This window comes from Ctenopharyngodon idella, chromosome 12 (genome assembly GCF_019924925.1).
Source record: "Ctenopharyngodon idella isolate HZGC_01 chromosome 12, HZGC01, whole genome shotgun sequence".
Lineage (NCBI taxonomy): Eukaryota > Metazoa > Chordata > Actinopteri > Cypriniformes > Xenocyprididae > Ctenopharyngodon > Ctenopharyngodon idella.
The window spans coordinates 7,528,420-7,552,804 of NC_067231.1; the positions used below are offsets into that span (position 1 = coordinate 7,528,420).

General features: G+C 37.8%; 2 protein-coding genes across 7 annotated transcripts in view; one reads left to right on the forward strand and one right to left on the reverse strand.

Moving 5' to 3' along the window:
• Nucleotides 1–310: 310 nt before the first annotated feature.
• On the reverse strand, nucleotides 311–7,673 carry nudt13 (nudix (nucleoside diphosphate linked moiety X)-type motif 13). Of its 2 annotated transcripts, XM_051914223.1 has the most exons (10): nucleotides 7,485–7,673; nucleotides 7,328–7,390; nucleotides 7,136–7,240; nucleotides 6,437–6,579; nucleotides 6,239–6,346; nucleotides 5,725–5,831; nucleotides 4,144–4,269; nucleotides 2,776–2,887; nucleotides 2,515–2,669; nucleotides 311–878 (listed from the first exon to the last, which is right to left on the reverse strand). In XM_051914223.1, the coding sequence occupies exons 3-10, from the start codon at nucleotides 7,213–7,215 to the stop codon at nucleotides 690–692; spliced, it is 1,020 nt and encodes a 339-aa protein (XP_051770183.1). In that variant the 5' UTR covers nucleotides 7,216–7,240; nucleotides 7,328–7,390; nucleotides 7,485–7,673; the 3' UTR covers nucleotides 311–689. The 2 variants fall into 2 exon arrangements, with proteins under 2 accessions (XP_051770183.1, XP_051770182.1); XM_051914222.1 differs by having other exon boundaries at nucleotides 7,136–7,673.
• A 404-nt stretch (nucleotides 7,674–8,077) lies between these two features.
• p4ha1a (prolyl 4-hydroxylase, alpha polypeptide I a) overlaps nucleotides 8,078–24,385 on the forward strand; it is a 31,203-nt gene continuing 14,895 nt past the window's right edge. For 2 of the 5 annotated variants that reach the window (XM_051914930.1, XM_051914931.1), the window contains exons 1-8: nucleotides 8,091–8,230; nucleotides 11,952–12,114; nucleotides 16,398–16,505; nucleotides 16,684–16,780; nucleotides 19,037–19,188; nucleotides 22,799–22,936; nucleotides 23,024–23,275; nucleotides 24,038–24,231. In XM_051914930.1, coding sequence (XP_051770890.1) covers nucleotides 12,057–12,114; nucleotides 16,398–16,505; nucleotides 16,684–16,780; nucleotides 19,037–19,188; nucleotides 22,799–22,936; nucleotides 23,024–23,275; nucleotides 24,038–24,231 — 999 coding nt within the window. In that variant the 5' untranslated portion in view covers nucleotides 8,091–8,230; nucleotides 11,952–12,056. Of the gene's footprint in view, nucleotides 8,231–9,655; nucleotides 9,779–11,951; nucleotides 12,115–16,397; nucleotides 16,506–16,683; nucleotides 16,781–19,036; nucleotides 19,189–22,798; nucleotides 22,937–23,023; nucleotides 23,276–24,037; nucleotides 24,232–24,385 lie in introns of those variants that run through there. The other 3 variants (XM_051914932.1, XM_051914933.1, XM_051914934.1) reach the window with 3 other exon arrangements.

A 24,385-nucleotide genomic window follows, 5' to 3' on the forward strand; every position in this document is an offset into this window, starting at 1 on the left:
TATACAAAAATTGCATTTATTTTAACTTCCAACAACTGAGCAATTGAACTCATGTTGTTTTACTTAATCTTGACCTTGGTTAAAAAAAGAGGCTGCCTGAGGGGAAAACAACTGTCATCAGATGATGTAATAACACAGGAATGCTGTTTTTCAACATAACCTTTTTAAAAAATTGAGGTGAATATGCCCAAATGTTGTTGCATGAAGTAACATTCAAACATTATTAGGGACAATTCTATAGTGAAAAGTTAGAAATGTAGTATGTTACTATTTCTTGGTATTCTCCTTATTGTAATAAAATTCATAAAAATAATTTTAAAAACACAAGTTTATTAAAATGTTTTCTGTAAAAACAGTTACAATGCATAACTGATTGAGGTAGATGTGCAGTTTTCTTAATCCAGATGCTTCTTGATGCAATCCATCAACATTTACAACTATATTTCATGCTATGAAATCATTATTACTATCATAATTATATTCTCATTGTATAGTTATTCTCAATTTATCATATTTTTTCCAGTCCCTTTTTGACTGTTACTGAAGATCCCTTTACAAGAAGTCCTTCTCAGTGTCTTGAGGTTATCACAATTAATACATTTTGTTTAAGTTTTTATGTCTATTTTATCTTTAAGTTCCTATATCAATGGTAACCCATACATATAGTTGCATGGTTACTTTAGTCCATGTCATTTTCTTGATAGCTGTTGCTGATTGGCCCATTCCTGAATGAGCTGATTGGCTATGGCATAAGAAGGTGGGACCCAGAACACAGGTGGCTGTTCTTTAGGGTTGCGTGGAGGGTTCTGTAGTGCTTCTGTTATTTCTTCAAAAGTGAACCAGCGAGCATCCTCAAGTTCTGCTGTGTCTATATTCACCTATCCACGAACACAGTTAAAGCAGGTAAAGGTTATAACAACAGCAATGCCTCTACTGTGCTGGTTTAAATTAAATGTATTCAAATTTATTTTGATATGCCTGAATGTTTTCCAGGGTCTCAAAATAGAATTATCATGTCATATTTTAATAATTGAACCAATTCACATCCACACAAAGTTCTATAATTGACAGAGAAATACTGTATATGGGTCATTGCCGAATAAGGTTTTTAAAAGTGTAAAAAAACATAATGGAGATATAATTAATTTTGAAATTTTATTAAGTGTTAACAATGAGATTATGTGGTTTTTATAATCACTTAACACTGCTTTTTTACAAGATGGACAAAATTTGTCACCAAAAAAGTCATTCAGTTTAACCAAAATTTCAGTTTTCAGTTTTACCAAATGACACTTTTGGTTATACCGAATGATGATATTTTCAAACAATGCTAACAGACTGATATCTAGCTAGCTAACAAAAGGACAATCAAACATTTTATATTTAGTACAAGTTTTTAAAGTATTACAACATTTTCCATGTTTTATAGCGGTTGTACCGAATGACCTGATGTTTCGGGACATGCGGGTTCGGGTATGAGCAAGTGAAAACATGAATTTATCAAATAGTTAAGAGAGAGTTAGTTACTTTCCTTCATGACCATGCGCTCCTTTGTAGGTGTCTGAAGGATATCACATCCTGTCACATGATATTGACTTGATCCAAAATGGTCCCTTTACATTAGTTACTCCGATTGACATCAATGAAATTCATTTTTCCGGACATTCTTTCTCATAACAAAGCAACGACTTCTATACATAATTTTAATACCATTTTGCGCTATGTTGATATATGAGGTTATAAAATCATGCTAGAATAAAAAACATAAAAATTTATTTCATTTTAAGATATTTTAATCACAAATGAAATGGCTGTATTGGCCTTTGGACGGTTAAACCGAATGACCTTTTGACACTTCAAAATCTTTAAAATACCTTTAAATGTTGCAAAATATAATTAAATCCTCTTGGATTAAAAAAAAAGGTATCTGGTTGTACTACCTTACATACTTTGGATGTCATATCTTTGTTTTTTATTATCATTAAGGCCTTTGGACAAAAAAAATGACCCGTCACGTCATTGACCCATATATATTTTACCATATTTATTAAAAACCACCAGAAAATAATTGTATGTAAAAGCAGAGACTCAGACTAGAGACTGTGATTGAAGGCGAATATTAATTCTGGTCAGGCATTATTTGTTTGTTTAAGCTAATATATTAATAACTTAAAGGCAATACAAAGGTAACACAATTATGTATAAATAAAACATAATAATAATAATAATGAATGAAATGTGATTAAAACCATAAAAATAATGGCAAAAATGTTATTCAAGCCAAAATAGCATTAATGTTTTTTTTCCACCAAAATATGACTTTTTTTCTTCTTTGTTTTTGGGGTGAAACATCACCTGGTAATCTTCTTGACAAGTTTTGTGATATTAACTCTTTTTTTCTTTTCTTTTCTTTTTTTTTTTTTTTAAATACAATTGTTTTGATAATAGAATTTATGTGTTTGACCTGTTGTGTCTCACTATAAGAAGTAGTTAAAGGCATCATCCAAGTCTCACCTGCGTTTTGTCTGGGTTGACAGTTGTGTGACAGGCTAACATAAAGGAGCTTTGTGGGAATGGCCAGTGCTGTGATCCAGAGTACTGTAGGTTCTCCACCTCCAGACCCACCTCTTCTGCCACCTCTCTGTGCAGGGCTTCCTCCACTGACTCTCCTACAAAATGTTTTGATAAAATAGAGCTGGTAAAATAACAAAATGGTTAAGTATCCCCACAGACTGATATGGCATGGACAGCAGCTAGTAACAAAGTTTGACTCACCCATGTCACAGAAACCAGAGAGCGCGCTGTACATGCCTGGAGGAAACATGGCCTGCCGCGCTAGCAGACATCTGCTCCCATCAGACACCAGCACGATCACTACAGGTGCCATCTGCAAGTCAAGTACAAACAGCCCTATGTTAATGTTCTCAGTGTGAACTAATTTAAACACAACAGGACTTTGGTTGTAATAAGTGGCCATACTATTACATTACATACAATAGCTTAAAACAATGACTAAATAGCTACTTAGCTACTAGCAAAATGGTAAAATACCATTATTTAACACTTTATTTTAAGGGTCCATAATCATGTGGTAGTTAAACATTAACACACCACTAGTTGATGATTAACTGAACATAAAGTAAAGGTATATAAGCCATTATTTATGCGGTAGTTAAGCTTTAACAAACCAGTAATTAACAATTAACTGAACATATATTTAGAGCATATTGGCATTATTTACTTATCAAACATTTGAATGACAAATAAGCAGTTGACATATAGTTGCAAAGTTACTTATTTTTAAGTGAAAATTTAAGTAAGTGACGTGATGTGTAGCCAAGTATGGTGTGCCATACTCGAAATTTCTGCTCTGAATTTCATCCATCCAAGTGCACACACACAGCACTGAGTATTGAACATACACCTGGAGCAGTGAGCAGCCATTTTTTGCTGCAGTGTCCAGGGAGTGATTGGGGGTTAAGTGCCTTGCTCAAGGGCACCTCAGTTGTGGATAAAGAAAGTGAAAGAGAGCGCTATTCATTCACTCTCCCCACCTACATTTCCTGCTGGTACTGAGACTTGAACCCGCGACCTTCAATTTACAAGTCCGACTCTCTAACCATTAGGCCAAACTGAACAAAATGAATCGTTCTGTTTAATTAGTGTTGGTTTTACAGTTTTGAGTGATAAATTGCTAAAGTTGTGTAATAAAGAATAAAGTTCTAAAGTGAAAAGTATATCCACACATTAATTATTGATTTGTATGACACTCATTAAGTGTTGTTCAAGTTTATTCACCAGAATAAGCCAGTAATTATGGCTAAGTTCCCAGTAATACAGTACTACTAAAGACAATTTCTGGTGTGTTCATGCTTAACTACCGCATAAATAATGGCTAATGTTCCTTTACTATATGTTCAGTTAATCATTGACTACTGGTGTGTTAATGCTTAACTACCGCATGATTATGGACCCTTAAAATAAAGTGTATATCGAGAAGGTACAACAGCACGTCTATATAACTCGAATCAGCATCAGTGAAACAAATGAGATAAAACAGAAATTATTTGAAAAATCTGACACTCCTTTCTATCAGATGACATGTATGTGCATATTGTGTCATCATGAAAAGCACCTGCTTACTTTGGGGTAGTAGGTGATGCCACTGCTGGGACAAACTCTGAAACTTCCTGACTGGTTCCTGATGGTAGGCTGACCCGTAGCACTACAAAAGCCATTGGTCTGATGCCATCGAAGGAGAGCCTGTCCCTAAAACAAACACGAAACATTTATATGAATAACTTCTTAGAGATGAACTTTATTCATTTAATAGCTCTCTGTTTTCTTATTTGGCATCATATCATCATATCGCCTTGATTTCGCGGAATCATGGGAGGTGTTGTCTTCATTACTGTAGCATAAAGCAGGGTGTGGCTGAAAGCCGTTGGAGCGGAAAGAGGATGCTGGACAATTCCTAATGAGAGACGAGTGTGACACACGGCTAGAGCAGCGAAGCTATTATTATGCCGCAGACAACCGCGTCCGCTTCTTCCGGTCATACGTATATGGAGTAACACAGCTATGTTTTATCATATTAGATACATTTGTGTGTTTAAAAATTGTTATAATGCTACTCTGTGTGTTCGCTCGGCGGCTACTATGAGACACTTGTTGCACACTGCAGTAAGCTAGATCAATATTAGGCATGATAAAACATGGTACTCGTGGTAAATCAAGAAAACGAGATTTAAACTATAAGACTTACTGTGTTGAGCTATAAAACAATGATTAGTTTTCTGTTGATGAATGTGTCCAAACAGTTGCTCATCTGTCTAATATAACACAATATGTTAAAGCGTCTTTGGTGTTTCCAAGGTTTCTACAAAATAAAACCAAAAATCGAGGGTAATCTCATTGATAGGCGACGCATGGACATAGTCCGTGTCCTGGTTAAAATTGCTTATTTCTCTGGATTTAAACATTCTTGGAATCATTTTTAAGTACACAAGTCAACAAAATATATAACATTGTTCTAATGGTTTTTGGATATTTTAATCCAAAAATCGTACATATTGTGCCTTTAAGCAAACTAAATGATTAAAGAAGTTCTGCATACGTCACCAAAAGTAGTCTGTAGTTTCACTGTAAGATCCAGTTACGACATTTTGATTAAAAATTATGAGTTTAAAAGAAATTAAACATATGCATGGATGATTGTTCACAATAAGATCAATTACATGCATTTAGAAAATAGATAAGGTGAATTTTCATTTCATGCAGACTTTCAGTAAGTTATGTCAGTATTCATAGTCCATGTAACAACCAACAAACATCCCCAAAACAGCTTTAGAAGAAAGAAACATAACACATAAGGTTTGCCAGTTACAGAGCACAACCTTTTAGAATCAATTGAGCTAAAGTTATGATGGCTACATAACGCCATATTAGTGTTCATACTAGGGATTGTCAGGTTAACTTCCAACATCATGACAGGACGATTTGTACAAGCAAACACCATTCGCATGTTACCAGTTAAGAAAATGTAAGTATCCAGTTTAACAGCAACTATTGCCTAAGTAGTAATGGTGACAGAGTGGGATCATGTTCCTAGTCAGTTCATAGATGATCCTTGGGATTAAACCTGCAACCTGTTTGCTTACACCTTTTTCTGAAATCAAATATCATCTGGCACAAAAACAACATTTAGAAACTTAAAGTACATACTTTGGCCACTAGAGCAGACTCTGGTCCAGTTATCATGAAGAAAGCTGTCCTGAGGCCCACAAACATACCCCTACACTCCTGCTCCAATGCACTGCGGTCTAAATCACCTACAGTGAGAAGAGATCTCCATGAGATGATATATATAGTGTCTGCAGTAATATAAAGTGTACAGGGTTCGCATGGTCACAGAAAACCTGTAAATATTGATGTTGTTTTCCAGGCCTGGAAAACTTATGGAAAATAATGGAAATAAGAACTTAAAATGTCATAAAAAATTCCAGGAGCAATCAAACACCACTCACATTCCCATTCCTATAGCGTTCCTGTATCTGAAACAGTAGAGCATGGAGCTAGCAAAACCAAAGCAATGTACTGTAAGTCAACGGATGCAACATTGCCAAATGCATAAATGTAGCCTAACTGAAATTTTATAGTGATAATTTTTTCCAGTTGCAGTGTGTTCAGTTTTAAAATATATTCATAGTATTGTATAGTAATGGCTGTATTAACTGACCCACTTCTAGGGAGAATTGTGGTTGACCCTTATCAGCGCATCCCAGAAGAAAAGATTCGTTAACAAAGTGTTTGTCCTTTCCAACCTTCTCCAGTATGTGTTCCAAATCTAGAGGAATTGGCATACAAACATACAAACTTACATCCAAAATGTTTTCATTTATGTTATGGAAGAGTTCAAGTGGTGTTGTACTGAGACCTGAGGTTTTTAGACAAGCCAGTTTGTAAACGCCGCTGTTGGTCTTCTGCAGTAGAGGAGCAAGCTTATGATACAGCAGAACGTTTCCAGACTTTAGTGCTTCTCGACATGCCTCATCATCCTCTTTTAATCTCATGAGGTACCTAAACATGAATATTTTATTTTATATTAAGATGTTAAGAAAGAATTGCTTGAGCAATATTTCACCAAAATTCACACTGGGAATTATTAGCAACATTATAATTAATACCAAAAACAGCATATGAATTCAAGACAATCAATGTTTCATGAAATTTTAATTTAATTAGATCATTCACCTAGAAAATAAACACAGAAAAATGATGGGAAAACAGTTTTAAGACTGTTTGCAATGTAAACTCATGGGAATTATTTGTAATAATAATAATAAAAATAATAATAAATTAATTTGTGTACAAAAGTCACAATGCAAATTCTTAATTTAATTCTTAGAAATAATCTTCATTTCCGTTATCAATGGAAAATATAATTTCTTATTCTTTATTTTTATTTTGATGTGAAATATAACCTGGACATATTCTTGACAGGTTTTGTGAGATTCGTTCAAATATTCTTCAATTAAAAATAATGTAATAATCCATTTTATTAACTCCAGTACTCCAACCAATGGCATTCTATTTTATATTATAAATAAATGGTTGTATTTAAAAGAAGACAGACCTCATTCGAGACACATATCCAGAGCAGGAGCGTGATAACACCAGGTTACAGTTGAAGAGAAGCTTGAATGACTTCAGCATGTCTAAAAGGTCCACAAGATAATGCCTGTGTGTTCAATATAAAGGTTTTAACATTTGCTCGACCCAAATGTAACTTTAAAGAGTCATGCAGGGCGTAAGAGATAGAACTTGCCCTTGAAACTTTGTAACAAACGTAAACTGGGAGTAGAGACTCTTCTTTCAGTATCACGATATCCTTTAAAGGACAGTTTCGTTGATTATGTTCGTGGAAATGCACAGCTGCCCGATAAATGACACAAAAATACATATATATTTATAACAGAACACACCGTCGTACTACACAGCAAATAATTAAAAAAAGTGTTTCGTAAAACTCTTTCGCTCTCCACTTCAGGAAGCTTTCCGTTTACATAACATATAGCACCCTAAATAATAATATACTGATATAAATAAACAAATGTGATTGCTTCTGTACTCCTGCAAACGACGCATGCGCAAAATATTACGACGTCAGTACGTCATCAAGCGCAGCTGCAGGCTGCAGCCAGCGGCTATGGAGTCAGTGTGGAAACAGCGCCCTCTGTCGTTGTAGAAGTGTGACTACACAAAGAGTTTTTTATGTACATTATTTATGCTTTTTATGATTACACTAACAACAGGTACCAAAAAAAGCACCATGCTATGTTTTGCAACGCTTTCGCTAAGAATTAGTGTACTTATTTATCAATTATTCATGCTGAAAATTAGATGTCACCCACTATACAGAGCTAAAAACATCAGTCCTAAGTAGATAGGAGAGACTTGGATAATAAGTAATGCATGCATATACAATAGGCTACATGTATTTGAAGAAATGTGTATTCAGGAGTGTGCTTTTATGTGACTGTAGGAGACTGTAGTTGCTATGTGTGAACAGCAGATGGCGCTGCAGCCCAATCATTTGTCCTCTGTAGATCTTTCCACATTTCAGCTGCGAACGACTAGCGAACGAACCGCTGAAGAGTGAGAGAAGGAGAGAAGCTAACCAAACAACATTTTCCGATTTTGTTTTATCGACTCATTCCAGGGAGGAACAGTAAGTTGACCTGCTTATTATGCTTCAGTAAACATACTCGCTTCAGTAAACATACTCTGTATCATTGACACAGGCTCAAGACACTCTAGAAATTTCGCTGCATATTTGCATTAGTTTTCCCGTTCTGTGTATTGCAATTTCTCGCTTGTAAAACCCCGGTTCTCAAGACATTTTCCTATGTCTGTTTTTTCTAGCGGATTTGTTCAGGTGATGAAAAACCCTGTTATGATTTAAAAAATCGCTGCGATCACAATAAAATCACAACCATATCACTCCTACAGTAGAGATTTCTACAGTATCTGTTTTATGAATGGGAAAGTTAAGTGTGTACATATTTACTAAAACATAGCACCAAAAATAATATTTGGATTAATATTAATATAATCCATTGGCGTTATAATAATAGGTTAGCCTCTGTAGATCTGTTCTGGAAATATGAACATGCTAAAGACAGTCAAAGATCATTTGCAGCGGTAAAAAGAGACAAAACGCGTTTACAAAGGCACTAGTTAAATATAGTGAAGTGAGAAGTTAGTAAAGTTTGGGTCAAGTACTGTACTGGGGGAGGGGAAGGGACGTGGCACTCAATCCACATCAGTTACAAATATCCCGGTTACTGTAAAACATGGAAATAATAACAGTCACCCGTCTGTTATAACCTATTATTATAATGTAAGTACTTTTGTCACTCGGGTTAACATTAGAGAAGACTATTCTATTTGCACAAGTACACTTATATACTAAAAGGGCTCTTGTTGTAGCGTGGAATCATATACCATGGTATTACCATGGTACATTTTAAAACAAAACATGGCACCTATATTAATACCATTGTACTTTTTGTTACTGTAATGCACACTGAAAATGTATTTCCATCTGATTGACCCTTAAAATTGGACCCTAAAAAGATTGATATAGTCATAATATTATTGACTAATAATTCAGTTGTTACCATATGAAGCACCAAATTCCCGCTTACCTGATAAAACATTTTTACTGCGCATGGTTATGAAATTAAGTTTCAAGTAACAAAATGTTATTATGATAATTATAGTTTCCATCAAAATACTACCGAACTTCAACAATAGCACTATTGTTATAAAAAAGATGAATTAAAATAACAGATATTTTAAAAACTCATTAAATTGTTTAAAGGAATTTCCAAAGTTTTATTAAAAAAAATATTTTAATCAATTGTTATATTTATAAAAATTGCTACAATTATATATTTATGATAATTGGATTTTAAAAATAATTTAAAATGTAAATAATTAAAACAATATTTCTGTTAGGAAAAGGCCTTACTCCAAGGGGTGTAGTCCTTCTCTGTTTCGAGTGACCACATTCAGTAAGCTTCTCTGACGTGACCCCGGGCTATTGCTTTTTTAGTGTATTCACTGCAGGATTTTAGGCAAGCCTTCTCTACAAGTTAATACTAGTTCCTCAAATGTTTAGTCAAGTCATATGTTCTAATTACATTCTTTTTGAATTAGAACAAAGCACAAAATTTTTAACAGGCACTTGTTTTCACTGGAGGAATCTAAAATGGTTCGTATGCTACTGTTTTCAGGTCTTATTTGTGTTCCTGTAGCGCTTGTTTTAGCAGCTGTTTTTGCCCCAACAGATGGTCAAGTTTTTGGAAGCTGTTGGGAATTGCGTTAGTAACCTTTTTGGTTTTGCTTTGGTTTTCTGAGATATTTTAACACCAGAAAGTTATGTGAAGTTTAGGTCAAGCGACTGTCAGCACAATTTTTAAACGTGTTATAATGATTGAGGAACAGCAGTTTTGTCTGGTTTTAAACTTTAGACTCCTAATTCGAAACTGACTTTCTTTTAAGCCCTGTATTCTTGCTGATGGATACAGCTGTTCGTTTCTAGTTCTGTGTTCTCTTTCTTGGGGCTTTTTGAACAGGTAAAATGAGAATGTGAACAAAGTGAGCTGCTCAACCCACCCTGACACCCATTGTATGTGTAACCTACTAAAACACAATGAACTGTTCTTAAATAACCTCCTGCAGTCGCTATTATGGTTCAAACCACCTACTGTGAATTGAGATCATACTAATTTGGGGAATAAACTGAAGCTGATATATAAGCTATGTTTGCATGTACAAAACTATAGGTGTTATAGGATGAGTTATATGTAAGGTTTAGGTTTTGTTCAAATGCCTTAGTAAACAAAATCATCTGTTTCAAGATTCTTAGTGCAAAATAATTCAGCATGCTCTTAAATCACTTCTAAAAGCAAATACTCAAAAGAGGCAGCAGTGGCTTTATCCTAGTTCACATACTTGTATTACACACTTAAAAGTATGCACTTCACTGCTGAAATAAAGTTGTGTCTTTTGCATTTGCATGTAAGGATTCATTAATCAGTTGATCACATGTCTGAGTAAAAAAAGTTACTTGTACAGAAGGGAAAAAAAGATATGTGTAATTTATTCTGAAGCAATATCATCATCAATGTTTTGTCAGCTTATGTAAATGAAGTTCCTAAACGCAAGTTAGGGAGGAGCGAGCCCATCAAATCTTTCAATCAACAGCCAGAGTATATAAGCTGCTGCGTACCTCTCTTCAGTCCAGCATCCCTCCACCTCCCCAAACTCTACCTTTATCTAGGTACCTTGCCCTATGTAATCAAATTCTATATATGTAGTCGCTGTGGGGGTATATCAGAGCTCGAGTTGAAGCTGCTTTATTGAGCCCCTCATTAGTGGACAGCAAGTGAAATAAGCTAATGTCTTAAAGATATATGGGTAAACGATCTCATTAAATAAGCATATTTGTGATATCTGCTACTACTGATTTGCAGGGCATTTATTAAGGACTTCTTTTCCTAACTTTATTAAATGTATACATGTGACATCTTTCATGTCAAATTCTTAAATTATATCAATTAAATAAATAGAATATTAAGACACTAAATGGCTGTTTTGCAGGGTAAATAAAAACCTGAACCAGATTCCTTTGGCATGCTATTGTCACTGCACTTGATTTGGGGTGTACTACTTCTAATCTTGCATATTATTTAGGATGGATAAGATGCATATTAAGACATAGTGAATGCAGCTGCTTTCCAAAAAACAAAAAGGCAGCCAAATTTTTTGGGGAAGGATGAAGATTGTGCAATCTGCTTGGTTGTTCTGCCCTATTTATAAATTGAAGTTACAGGCTAACTGAATGCTGTCAAGCTGAAGGCAGTGAGCTGGCAGCCCTTTCCATTTTCACAGTGCCAGCGGGGATTTGAGTGGACAATCTGTCTGGCACAGAATAGCTCATCATGCCTCATGTTCTTGTACGCTTCACTGCTGAGTAACAACTGCTGAACTACATACAGCAGCTGTGAGAAGTTTATTAAAGGGATAGTTCACCCAAAAATGAAAGTTATTTCATCATTTACTTACCCTCATGTTTTTCCAAACCTTTCTTTCTTATATGGAACATAAAACAAGATATTTTTTTCTCCAAACTAAGTTTACATGCACCATCATAATGTGATTGTAATGAGATTTAGACAATATTTGTACTTTACCTAAACGCAATACTTTGATCAAATTGATGTGATTGTGTCATTATCTCCCCTGTTTAAGTTCAGTTTGTGAGTGTTTGTCGGGTCTCGTCTATGTGTAATTTTGTTTGGATGTACCTCATTGGATTACCCTGTTGGATCATTAAAGCCTGTTGTTAATCTTTACTATCTTCTTCTTCTTCGTGTGTTCAGTATCTCCCTCACAACCCGTGACAGAAGACCCGACCCAAAGTGAAAGTAACTGTGCGTTCAAAGGAAGTCATTCATTTTCAATGTGAGCCGGCGGCGAGCAGTGGCATGGTGCGTCTTGGACGGTGTGGGCATCGAGGAGAGTTGAATTCAGGTCAACTTTATGGTAATGAGCTATGACACGGTTTAGCGGCAACCAATCGGAATGTTGAGGTCCTCCGCTTGAGAGGATTCCAGAGAATGCAGTCGTGTAAACTTTGGTTCCAACCAAACATTAGTTCCCAAGCAAAATGGAGGAGAGGTTGATAATTGCTGTGGTGGGTTTCCCAATAATATACAACGTGTCCCTGTTTGCGTACAGGGACATAAATAAGAAAAATGATGCGTGGACCAAGGTGTCTGACATTGTTTGCATGCTGTGTCTGAAATGGCATAGCTGTATGTGCCACTGTATTAAGCCTAATGACATTTATCAATATTTTCTTCAGATAAGCAATTTGTTCTCTGCGTTCTCCGGAATCCTCTCAAGCAGAGGACTTCTACATTCCGATTGGTCTGAATGCACAGTACAGCGTTGTTGGCAGGGCAGCCAGAGCGAATTTTGACACTCTCGTCAGCGGCAGTCTGAACGCACAGTAAGCAGATTATCGCTTGTGCTCAGTTGATCATCTTCGGTCCATATTTTGTTACATCCAACGTCTCCCACCAGTCCCCCTGCATCCACCTCTCAGTGGCGCGGATCCACCTCTGGTCAGCTGGGAGCCGTCTTCGCTTGAGCAAGAAGAGCCTGTAACACTGCCTATGACTTCAGTGGACATCGCTCGTCCTGAACCTGTCTCCCAGACTTCCTCACCTACACTCCTCCCACCCTCGATTTCAGTGTGGACCATCATTTGGCCTCGCCGGGCTCCCACGGTCAGTTGGGTCTACCAGGGTCAGACCTCGCCACACCTGTGCTGCGGACTCGCGGGCTGTCCGCTGCGCTTCGGCCCTCCACCACTTCTCCCAGTTTTTTATTTATGGAATCACCTGCTGTCAAGCTGCTCAGCCTTGAGCAGGGAAATCAGCCCCACTCCAGATCCAGTGCCCAGCCAGAACCCTCCGGTCGGAACAAAGCAGTTTGAGCCCATCACAGAATTCAAGCTCTTCTCCGCTGCGAGCCCACTCCGTCGAGGGCGTGTGTGCCCAACATCGCCATGGAGCCTGAGATGCTGAGATCACCCTCCCGTCTGACCAGGTGCGCTTTCGTGGAATCGGAGGACAAGGAGGAGAGCCCTGCTCACTCTCTCGCCACTGAGAGCATAGCACTGGCAGCACCACTTTCAGCTCTTCAATCAGACGATTCTTCTTCCGTCCCGTCAGTCCCACCCGGCTTTCTATTCCCTCCAACTCATCAAATCACCTTAGAGGACTTAGCCCTCATCATTGGACTGTTTCTCTCCACCATCGTCCTCAGCCCTCATCCATTCCCATTACCCACTCCTCACCGTCTCCCACCAGTCCCTCTGCATCCACCTCTCAGTGGCGCGGATCCACCTCTGGCCAGCTTGGAGCCGTCTTCGCCTGAGCAAGAGGAGCCCGTAACTCTGCCTATGACCTCGGTGGACATCGCTCCTCCTCAAACCGTCTCCCACCCTCGATTTCAATGTGGACCATCGGCCATTTGGCCTCACCGGGCTCCCTCAGTCAGTTTGCTCCACCTTGGTCAAAACTCGCCACACCTGTGCTGCGGACTTGCGGGCTGTCCGCTGCACTTTGGCCCTCCACCCCTTCTCCCAGTTTTTTATTTATGGAATCTCCTGCTGTCAAGCTGCTCTGCCTTGAGCAGGGAAATCAGCTCCACTCCAGATCAAGTGCCCAGCCAGAACCCTCCAGTCGGAACAAAGCAGTTTGAGCCCACCACAGAATTCGAGCTCTTCTCCGCTGCGAGCCCACGCCGTCGAGGGTTTGTGTGCACAACATTGCCATCCTCCCTGAGATCACCCTCCTGTCTGACCAGGTGCGCTTTCGTGGAATCGGAGGGCAAAGACGAGAGCCCCGCTCACCCTCCTGCCACTGAGAGCATAACACTGGCAGCACCACTTTCAGCTCTTCAATCAGACGATTCTTCTTTGGTCCCGTCAGTCCCACCCTGCCTCCCTCTCCCTTCACCTCATCAAATCATCTTAAAGGACTTAGTCCTCATCATTGGCCGTCGCTATGGAGCACAGTTCTGGCTGTGGCCTGGGAAACTGCCATCATGCCCCTGCTCAAGGCTCCTTCCTGGCTCTCACCACCTTCAGCACCGCCCTGGACCCTTCAGTTCTGTCTCCTCCCGGTCAGCCGCCCTCCTCCTGATACTCCTCTAGTATCCTCTGCCAGTTTTGCCTACCCTTTGCCAGTCCTTCATCATTCCTTCATCATCTTGTCATCCTCCTCACCTCCTCTCTACGGCGCAAAGATGTGCCTTCCGGGAGGGGCCATTCTGTCATACCACTAGACTCTGTTTTTGTTTGCACCGTTTCTCTCTGCCTTGTTTGTCGTCATAGTAATTAATTTGATCTTGTCTATGTGCAGTTGTGTTTGGATGCACCTCGTTGGATTACCCTGTTGGATCATTAAAGCCTGTTAATCTTCATCATCTTCATTTTCTTTGTGTGTTCAGTATCTCCCTCAAAACCTGTGACAGTGTCATTACTGTTAATCAAATCAAAAAGAACAAAAGAAAAAGAAAATCACTCATTGATCTTGATTGAATAATTTTTGTAACTTTAATAAGGATTAAGATATACTTTATTTATAAAAAGAAACCTATGTGTCAGAGATCGGCCAGACTCCATCACCCTAATCACCCGCACCTGATCGTCATCTCCTTATCACCACAGCAGCATATAAGCACACACTTCACCCTGGCACTTTGTCTGGTCTCGTTCATGAGTAAGGACTCACTTACCTGTTCCACTTACCTCCATGTGTTGTTGCTCCATCGTCTCTCCCGATCCTCTGTGTCTCCAGCATCTCCCTGATCATCTGTGTCTCCAGCGTTTTCATTCTCCAGTCTCCTTCCATGCTCCACTCTCCTCACCGAAGTGTGTGCTCAGCTACTCTCGTCCACAACCTCCTCAATCACCTGCAATACAAAGAACTGTCTGTATTTCCATCCATTATTGCATTACTGCTTGAACTGCTTTCTTTACCTGCTTGTTTACATTACCTGCATCATTCAATAAACTCTCATATTCATTTCTACATCGTTGTGAGTCTGTGTTAAAGGTAAACAATGTAACTTTAGTCCCTCTAGCGGTTAAAAAACAAAGCTGCATGCATTTTGCGGAAGAACATTGTTTTGGTTGTGCTTCAGCCCTGCGTGACTGTGCAGATGAATATGGTATGTTACCCTATGAATATGAATATTACCGTAACCCATTAATAGACACAGTAAAAATGAAAATAATTCCAGCACAGCGCTACAACAACCATATTGAAGTAACCTTTCACAATAGATACTGCTTTACAATGAACTCTGTTAGAGAGCTACATATGGCAATTTATCTGTTCAATAAAATACTTTACTCACCTGTTAAGTAATAAAAACGCCATCTCCACGTTTCTTTCTCTCAGTTTTTGCCATCTCTGAAAAGCCAAACCAATGTTGATTCTCATTTTATTACGAGCTCTGTTGTGTTGTCCTGTGCTCGTTGTTTGTTTAAAATGGGTGATTCCCTGGAGTTTCAAGATTTAGCATGCTCCATGTCAACCTTTCCCGCTTGTTGTGACAACTAACCTATGCTTCTCCCACACCATACAGATATGATGAGATAAGACGAGATATTTACAGATCTGACAAGACACACACATATGCAACTACCCGAGAAAACCATCCTGCTAGATCTAAAAGAAAAACACTTATAATAGGCTTACCATAGTGAAACTGTGTAAGACAAAAACTAATTTGTAAGGATGATTGATTATGTATTGTCCCATTATTTAAATTTTGTTAATTTTGAACAAAAAAAGTTACATAGTGTACCTTTTATTTTTAAGTAATTTTGTTGTTTAGTAATGTGCTTTTGTCATTTTTATTAGTTTTTGTTAATTTTTAGTATTATTTTGGTTTAATTTATTTTTATTTCAGTTTTTTTTTTTTTTTTTTTATTCCTGTTTGTAATTTTAGTGGTTCAACTTTTAACTTATTTTAGTTGGTTGCCAAGGCAACATTTCTATTTTTTTTTATTTTTCATCTAATATTTTTATTTTATTTCAGCTTAATTTCAATTAACAGAATGTTTTAAATAGTTTTAGTTTAAGTTTTAGTTAACAATAATAACCCTGCCAAAATCAAATATACAGTTTAGCAGTCATTATACAAAAATATTTAGCCACTCAATGACACGATTGACCAATCAGAATAAAGTATTCCAGAGAGCTGTGTAACTGTTAATAATGTAAATCTCATTTTCTCTCTTTTAGGCTGTGTGTGGAACAGGATAAAGATGGGAGTTAGGAGTGTGTGCTGTATTTTACTCATCTCTCTGCTAAAGCCTTCCTCTGCTCACAATGACTTCTTCACTTCCATCGGTATGCAACCTTTTCAACTTTTTATAAATTTATGTTTGAAATGTTCCTACAGGTTCTAACAGGCAACAAATGCCTCTAAACTTGTGTGTCCATGAACATTTACCATGCATCTGACAGGTGTTGTGGAAAACAAGTCATTCACTTAATCACTGATGCTCTGTTTAACCTGTGTTTGCAGGTCACATGACAGATCTGCTGTTCACAGAAAAAGACCTGGTGACGTCACTGAAAGATTACATCAAAGCAGAGGAAAGCAAACTGGAGCAAGTGAAACAGTGAGTAATACCTATTAACAGTATCAACAGGAGCCGTACTATTACTTTACAATTATGTTTGTCAGTAAAATCTGACAATATTTATGGAAATGATACATCAGTATGGATCAATGCATCAATCAAATGACTAACAATATGATGTATCCGTCACATATTCAGTTATGTTTGTTTTTGTTTCGTTTTCATGGACTTTTAGTTTGGTATTTGGTAGTTCCTATGTTCCTTTGTTTCTGTTTCCCGCTTCTCATTTGTTGTCATGGACATTCATTTATCATCACAGGTGTTATTCATTAGTTCCCTCATTTGCCCTGTATTTAAGTTGCTCTGTCTCAATCTTTAGTTGACGGCTGTTGTTTGTGTTTGTGTTTTACTCACGCTGTTATGCCTTATTGCCCTTTGTGTTTATAAACCTTGTTGCTATTCTTATATCCAGTCATCAGTCTTCAGCCTTTAGTCAACGTGACAGTAAAATCAATATAGATTTTTAAAGTGCACCTTTATTTTGACACTCCCTTGTTAGCCACATCTGCACAAAATGTCTGTCGACATTTATTTTTTAAATTTCTTTTTAAAATTACTATTTACTGTATAAATGTATTTCTCTCATTTTGTTGTGTCCCTATGTGGATACTAGATTTGCACACAGAACACTGAAAGCCATTTAGACTGTTGTCCCATTGCACAAGCCAATTATGAGCTGTCATCAGATGATTAATGATGATTAATGTAAAAAAGGATCATAATGTCGTAATATCGATATATCAACCACAGGCCTCTGAATCTAATCAAATCATTATCGTATTGTGCTATGTTTTGAGGTATTGGCAAATATGGATGTCAGATCGTATTGTGATGAAACGTTTCATTTACACCTCTAGTGATCTAATAAACTTCTTAGCTAAAATCTAAACTGTAAACTTTTAATTAAAAGGTGGGTTGTCATTTCCTATAGTTGCTGATCGCCATATTAAGCTTTACGAAGTGGTTTATCTCCTCCATTAAAGGGTTAGTTCACCCAAAAATGAAAATTATATCATTAATTACTCACCCTCATGTCGTTCCACACCTGTAAGACCTTCGTTGATCTTCGGAACACAAGATATTTTTGATCAAATCCGATGGCTCAATGAGGCCTCCATAGACAGCAGTAACACTCCCTTTTTCATTGCCCAGAAAGCTACTAAAAACATATTTAAAACAGTTCATATGACTACAGTGTTTCAACCTTAATATTATAAAGCGACGAGAATACTTTTTGTGCGCCAAAAATAACAAAATAGCGGCTTTATTCCACAATATCCAGTGAAGGGCGATTTCAAAACACTGCTTCATGAAGCTTCGATTCTTTACGAATCATAGGTTTTGAATCAGTGATTCGGAGCGTGTATCAAATTGCCACAGTCACGTGAACTATTGAAGTTTCAAAACACTTATGACATAACGAAGCCTCGTTTACTGAAATCATGTGATTTTGGCGCTCTGAACCACTGATTTGAGACAAATGATTCGTAAAGATTCAAAGCTTCATGAAGCAGTGTTTTGAAATCGCCCTTCACTGGATATTGTGGAATAAAGTCGCTATTTTGTTATTTTTGGCATACAAAAAGTATTCTCGTCGCTTTTTAATATTAAGGTTGAAACACTGTAGTAACATGAACAGTTTTAAATATATCTTTTTAGTAGCTTTCTGGGCACTGAAAAAGGGAGTGTTATTGCTGTCTATGGAGGTCTCTTAATTTGTGTTCCAAAGATCAATGAAGGTCTTACGGATGTGGGATGACATGAGGGTGAGTAATAAATGACATAATTTTCATTTTTGGGTGAACTAACCCTTTAACCGTGTCTGATTTTGCACAATTTTACATCACACTCAGTGCGGAGCAGATATTCACATTAGGCATATATTCCGTGTAAAGCAGTAGATATTTATCTTGGATTGTGCTGTATGATCTTAGCATTATGCATGACACTTTTGCACGCATGCACTTTTTTTGTAGTTCTTTGTGTTTGTTTATTCTTATCTTGCCCTTAAATTAGTTATTTAATTCTTACTTAATTTAGTTCTTAGTTCTAGTTCTTTTAATGTTAATTTAGTTGATTTAATCTGTGTTGTCTAGTTCAGTCTCATAGTTCGGTGTTGTTTTTATGCACAGTTCTGGAGGAACAATGTTTAATTTCACTGTGTACAAGCTGTATATTAATGAAGTGACAATAAAACCACTCTGATTCTGACATTGTGTATGTGTGTGTCATCAGGTGGGCTGAGAAGCTTGATGTTTTAACAGCCACAGCCACACAGGACCCAGAGGGGTTTTTGGGTCACCCTGTCAATGCCTTTAAACTCATGAAGAGACTAAACACAGAGTGGGGTGAAGTGGAAGACCTAGTGCTCAAGGACATGTCTGATGGTTAGTATCACTGTAATTTAACCCTTTTTTTTTTTTTTTTTTTTACAATCGCTAGGACAGATTTCTCAATACTTAGGTCACTTTTTTAAAACTCTTTACAGAGTTATCAGTCTATTGCCCGGTTTCACAGACAAGGCTTAAGCCTAGTCCCAGACTAAAATACATGTTTGAACTGTCTTAACTGAAAGCAACTTGCACTGACATATCTTCAAATATGTCAGTGCCATTGTTTTGCCTCAAGATGCACACCAGTCATGTTTTTTTCTAAGCATGTTTATAAAAGCTACCTAAATGTCCTATTTTAACTAAAGCCTAATCCTGGTAAGTGATCATGATGATGAAGAAATAGAGAAGTTCTACACACGGCTCCAGAATATCATAAACTTGGTCAGCAAGACAGACATCCTCATCATCCAAGGAGACTGGAATGCAAAAGTAGGCAAAGAGGCACTGAAAGTCTGGGCAGATCATTGTGGACCTTCTTGCAATGAAATTGCTGTGACTGCTTGAGTTTGCCAGCCACAACAACCTGGTATTAGCCAATACCCTACGTGAACATAAAGCTTCTCGACGCTGGACATGGCACGCACCTGATGGAGCCCATCAAAACCAGATTGACTAAATACTGGTTCAAAACTGTTTCCGATCTGGCATCAACAGAGCAAAAACAAGGACATTCCCAGGGGCTGATGTTGGGAGTGACCATGATCTAGTGATAATGAACTTCCGAGTGAGGCTGAAGAAAATCTTTAAGCCAAAGAACAGCAGGATTAGGTTCAACTTTGAACGACTGACTGACCCAAACATCTGAGTCCTTTCGAGCCACAATTGGAGGAAAATATGCACCACTCCTAATGATTGATGAGGACGTTGAAGCTATGACAACTACCTTTAACACAGTCATGAGAGAAACTGCCAAAGACATCATTGGCCTCCATCGCTCAAAGAACAAACCCTGTGTTACAGAAGAGACTCTCGAAATGTGTGACATCCGGAGAGATCTCAAAAACTGTAGGCACGCAACTAGGGTAGCAGAATACCATGAAATCAATAAAAAGATCAGAAAAAGCATGAAGAAGGCTAAAGAAGATTGGATAGGACAGCAGTGCACAGAAACAGAATAGTTTGAAAAAGAACAACAGCAGAAAAGCATTCCAGATTGTAAAAGACCTAACCAAACAAAAACAATCAAAAGTCAGTACCATACTAGGTAAAGATGGGAAATGCCTCACAGAAGCAAGTGACATTATAGGCAGATGGACTGAGTACTGTCAAGAACTCTATAACCATCAGACCAAAGAAGACCCAGAAGTGCTTGAGGTACCAGAGTCCTTAAATTATGACAATTTCCCCATTCTCAAAGAAGAGGTTGAGGTAGCAGTAAGATCGCTGAAGAGTGGGAATGCAGCTGGAGTAGACAACATCTCAGCTGAACTTATCAAAAATGATAAGTTAGATACTAACAAAAATCTGCAACAAGATCTGGCAGACAGGTCAATGGCCAGAAACATGGACACAATCACTAATTATAACCCTACCCAAGAAAGGTAATCTTCAGAACTACAGAACTATCAGTCTGATCAGCTACGCTATTAAAGTGATGCTCTAGATCATCTTGAACAGACTACAGCCTCAGGCAGAAGAAATTATTGCTGAAGAACAGGCTGGTTTCCGCAGAGGGAGAAGTACCACAGAACAAATATTCAATCTCAGAGTCCAGTGTGTAAAGTACTCGCAACACCAGCAAGACCTGTATCATGTCTTCATAGATTTCAAAAAGGCTTTTGACATGATGGGCAACAATGAAGAAGTGCAACATGGGACAAAAGATAACCAACACCATCAGACAGCTGTATGATAAGGCCAGCAGTGCAGTAGTCACCCAGGGCTCTATGGGACAGTGGTTCCGCACAACAGTAGGTGTATGGCGAGGTTGCCTTCTGTCGCCTATGCTCTTCAACGTATACTTAGAGCGCATCATGAGCGAGGCCCTAGAGAACCACTGTGGCACAGTCAGCATTGGAGGAAGAATCATAACAAATCTCTGATTTGCAGACAACATTGATGGACTAGTGAAGTGAAACTGAGCTGGGCACCTTAGTGAAAAACCTGGATGAAACATCTTCTAGGTTTGGCAAGGAGATAAGCCATGAAAAGACAAAGTTGATGACAAATAGTGACAAGCAAATCACTAACAAGATTGAAGTTAGAGGACAAAAACTGGAAACTTTGAGTCATTTCAAATATTTGGGCTCTACCATCAGTGAAGAAGGGTCAAAACTAGACGTTTTAGCAAGAACAGCGCAAACAACAGCAGCTATGTCAAAGCTGAAACCTGTATGGAGAGACAAAAATATCTCTCTAAAAACAAAAATCAGACTTCTGCGTGCACTTGTCCTCTCAGTCTTCATATACGCCTGTGAGTCCTGGACCTTCATAGCAGAGTTGCAACAAAGAATCCAAGCACTTGAAATGAGATGCTATAGAACCATCCTTGGCATCTCTTACAAGGACCATATCACAAATGAAACAGTGAGAAACATCATCAGGCATGAAGCAGGCCAGTATGAAGACCTCCTCGCTGCAGTTAGAAAGAAAAAGCTGAAATGGTACAGACATGTCGTCAGAGCCAATAACCTGTCTACAACAGTCCTCCAAGGTAGCATCCAGGTGGCAGAAAATGAGGCAGACAGAGAAAGAAGTGGGATGACAACATTACAGAATGGACCAGAATGTTCAACAGCACAGCGACCCGACGACTACACCAGGTCATGGGACTGAACTGAACTGAACTGAACTAATCCTGGCTTAATCTAAGGCTGGTCTGTGAAACCGGGCCTACGTCAGCTAAACTGTGGGTCGTTTATCATTGCTTTGGCACAAAATGCCTTCGACAACTTTTAAATTTACATGTGTTCTTTTCTCAATCAGACACAATACTGCCAAGACTCTATGTACCTACAGGCCAGTTTGCATGTATATATACTCTTTACAGAATGTTAAACTTAAGTTTAAAACCTAACATAGTACAAAACTGAATAAAACAGCAATTTTCTACATTTCTTTAATAATTCCATATAGAAATATATTCCAAATCTAAAAAATTAAATACTGCCAAAACTGTTAGATGTAGCTGAACACCTACACAGGTGTTAGTATTTCAGTTTCATTACCATCTATACAAAAGAAACTTAGGGAAAATTCAGGAATATTTTATATTTTAACGTAAACCATGCAAAATAGACTATGTAAAATATACTACAGTGAATGCTTAACACTAGAAAGTGTCATTCTTGTTTTGTAAAGAAAATTTACAAAAGAAAACATTGTATAATGCAACCTATTGTCAGAGTGTGTTTGTTGGTTGAAAAACTTTGCTAGAGTTATGAAAGAATTACTGATTTGAGACATTTATGAAGTTTTTTGGTAGTTTTAATGCATTTTGAAATTATTGCTGTGCCAAGCTAAAGGTTAGGGGAACTAGGAAAAAAAGTGACCTAAGTATTGAGAAATGTGTTCTAGCAATTGTAAAAAAACAAACAAAAAAAAACAGATGTTCTTGTTATAGATATGTTTTTTCTTACAAAAAGATAACTACATTTTCTTCTAGGCTTTATCTCAAACCTGACCATTCAACGTCAGTATTTCCCTAACGATGAAGACCAGAACGGTGCAGCTAAAGCTCTCCTCCGACTGCAGGACACATATCAACTGGATACACAGACCATCTCTTCTGGAAACCTGCCTGGTGAGTGTGACCTACATGAAGGATCAGACTAAATATTTAGAGTAAATATTTTCCAGACATGACATCTAATTGCATGTTTTCTTGCAGGTGTTACAGCAGGCTTGCCATTTAAGAACACCCTGACGGTAGAGGACTGTTTTGAGCTGGGAAAAATCGCCTACTCTGATGCAGACTACTACCACACAGAGCTATGGATGGCCCAGGCACTCAAGCAACTGGATGAAGGAGAAGAATCCAGTGTTGACATTGTGACTGTGCTGGACTACCTCAGCTACTCAGTCTACCAGCAGGGGGAGCTGGAGAGAGCTCTGGAACATACCAAGAGACTGCTCACTGTGGGTTAGTCTGTTCTACAAGACTATGGCTATGTCCACATTCATCCAGATATATTTGAAAATAGCATTTTCATTTCAAAACGGTCTCCGTTCACACTAGGTCTTTTCCAGAAGTTGCTTGTCCACACTGAAACATCTGAAAATGTCTTAAATCAACTGCATGTGTAAAATGTCATAAAAGCTCACCGAGATGGTACTGAGAGAACATACATAATAATATTCTCTAGCCATTCTTCTGGCATGATCATTCTATTAGCAAAATGTCACACCACTCACTAGTGTATCCATTTATCTTTAGCAACACTAGAAAGTGAATAGCAGGCACAACAATGCCAGTACACACATAGGTGTATATGGGTACAGTATGTGTCACATGACTCAACATGCATCATCGTTTTCGAATAGTTTGTTTTCACAGTTCACTATAAAAGCTTGTTCCACCAAGGAATAATACAATAAAAAAGTGATTGTGACTTTATCTCACAATTCTGACTTTTTTGTCACAATTGAGATAAAAGTCACAATTACCGTTTTTAACGGTGAGATCATATCTCACAATTCAGACTTTTTTCCGTCAATTCCGAGTTTATATATAGCAAGAAATAAAGTCAGAACTGAGAGATAAAAACTAGCAACTGTGAGAAAAAAAGAGAAAAGACTTTATATCTCGTGATTCTGACTTTATTTCATGTTATTTCTGAGCTATTTGAGACATTCAGCAGTTGTCCAAACTTTTACAAATTGTTTATTTATCTCTGCTGTCTAGATCCTGAGCACCAGCGAGCACTTGGGAACCTGAAGTATTTTGAATACCAGCTAGCCAAACAGAAGAAGGCTGAGAAGGAGCAGAGCTCCAAGGAAGAGAGTAAGAAAGAACAAAAAGAGACAGTTGGGAAGAAGGGATATCTCCCTGAGAAGAGGAAATATGAGCAGCTATGTAGAGGAGAAGGACTCAGAATGGTGATTATTAGAATACTGTAATTGCTACATTAATATTCACTGGGATGTCACATTGAGCATGAAATGCTGATGCATTAGCTGATGTTAATATGTCACATTCACTTTATATTAAGTGTCTTTAACTACTATGTAATAACATTTAAATAATTCATTT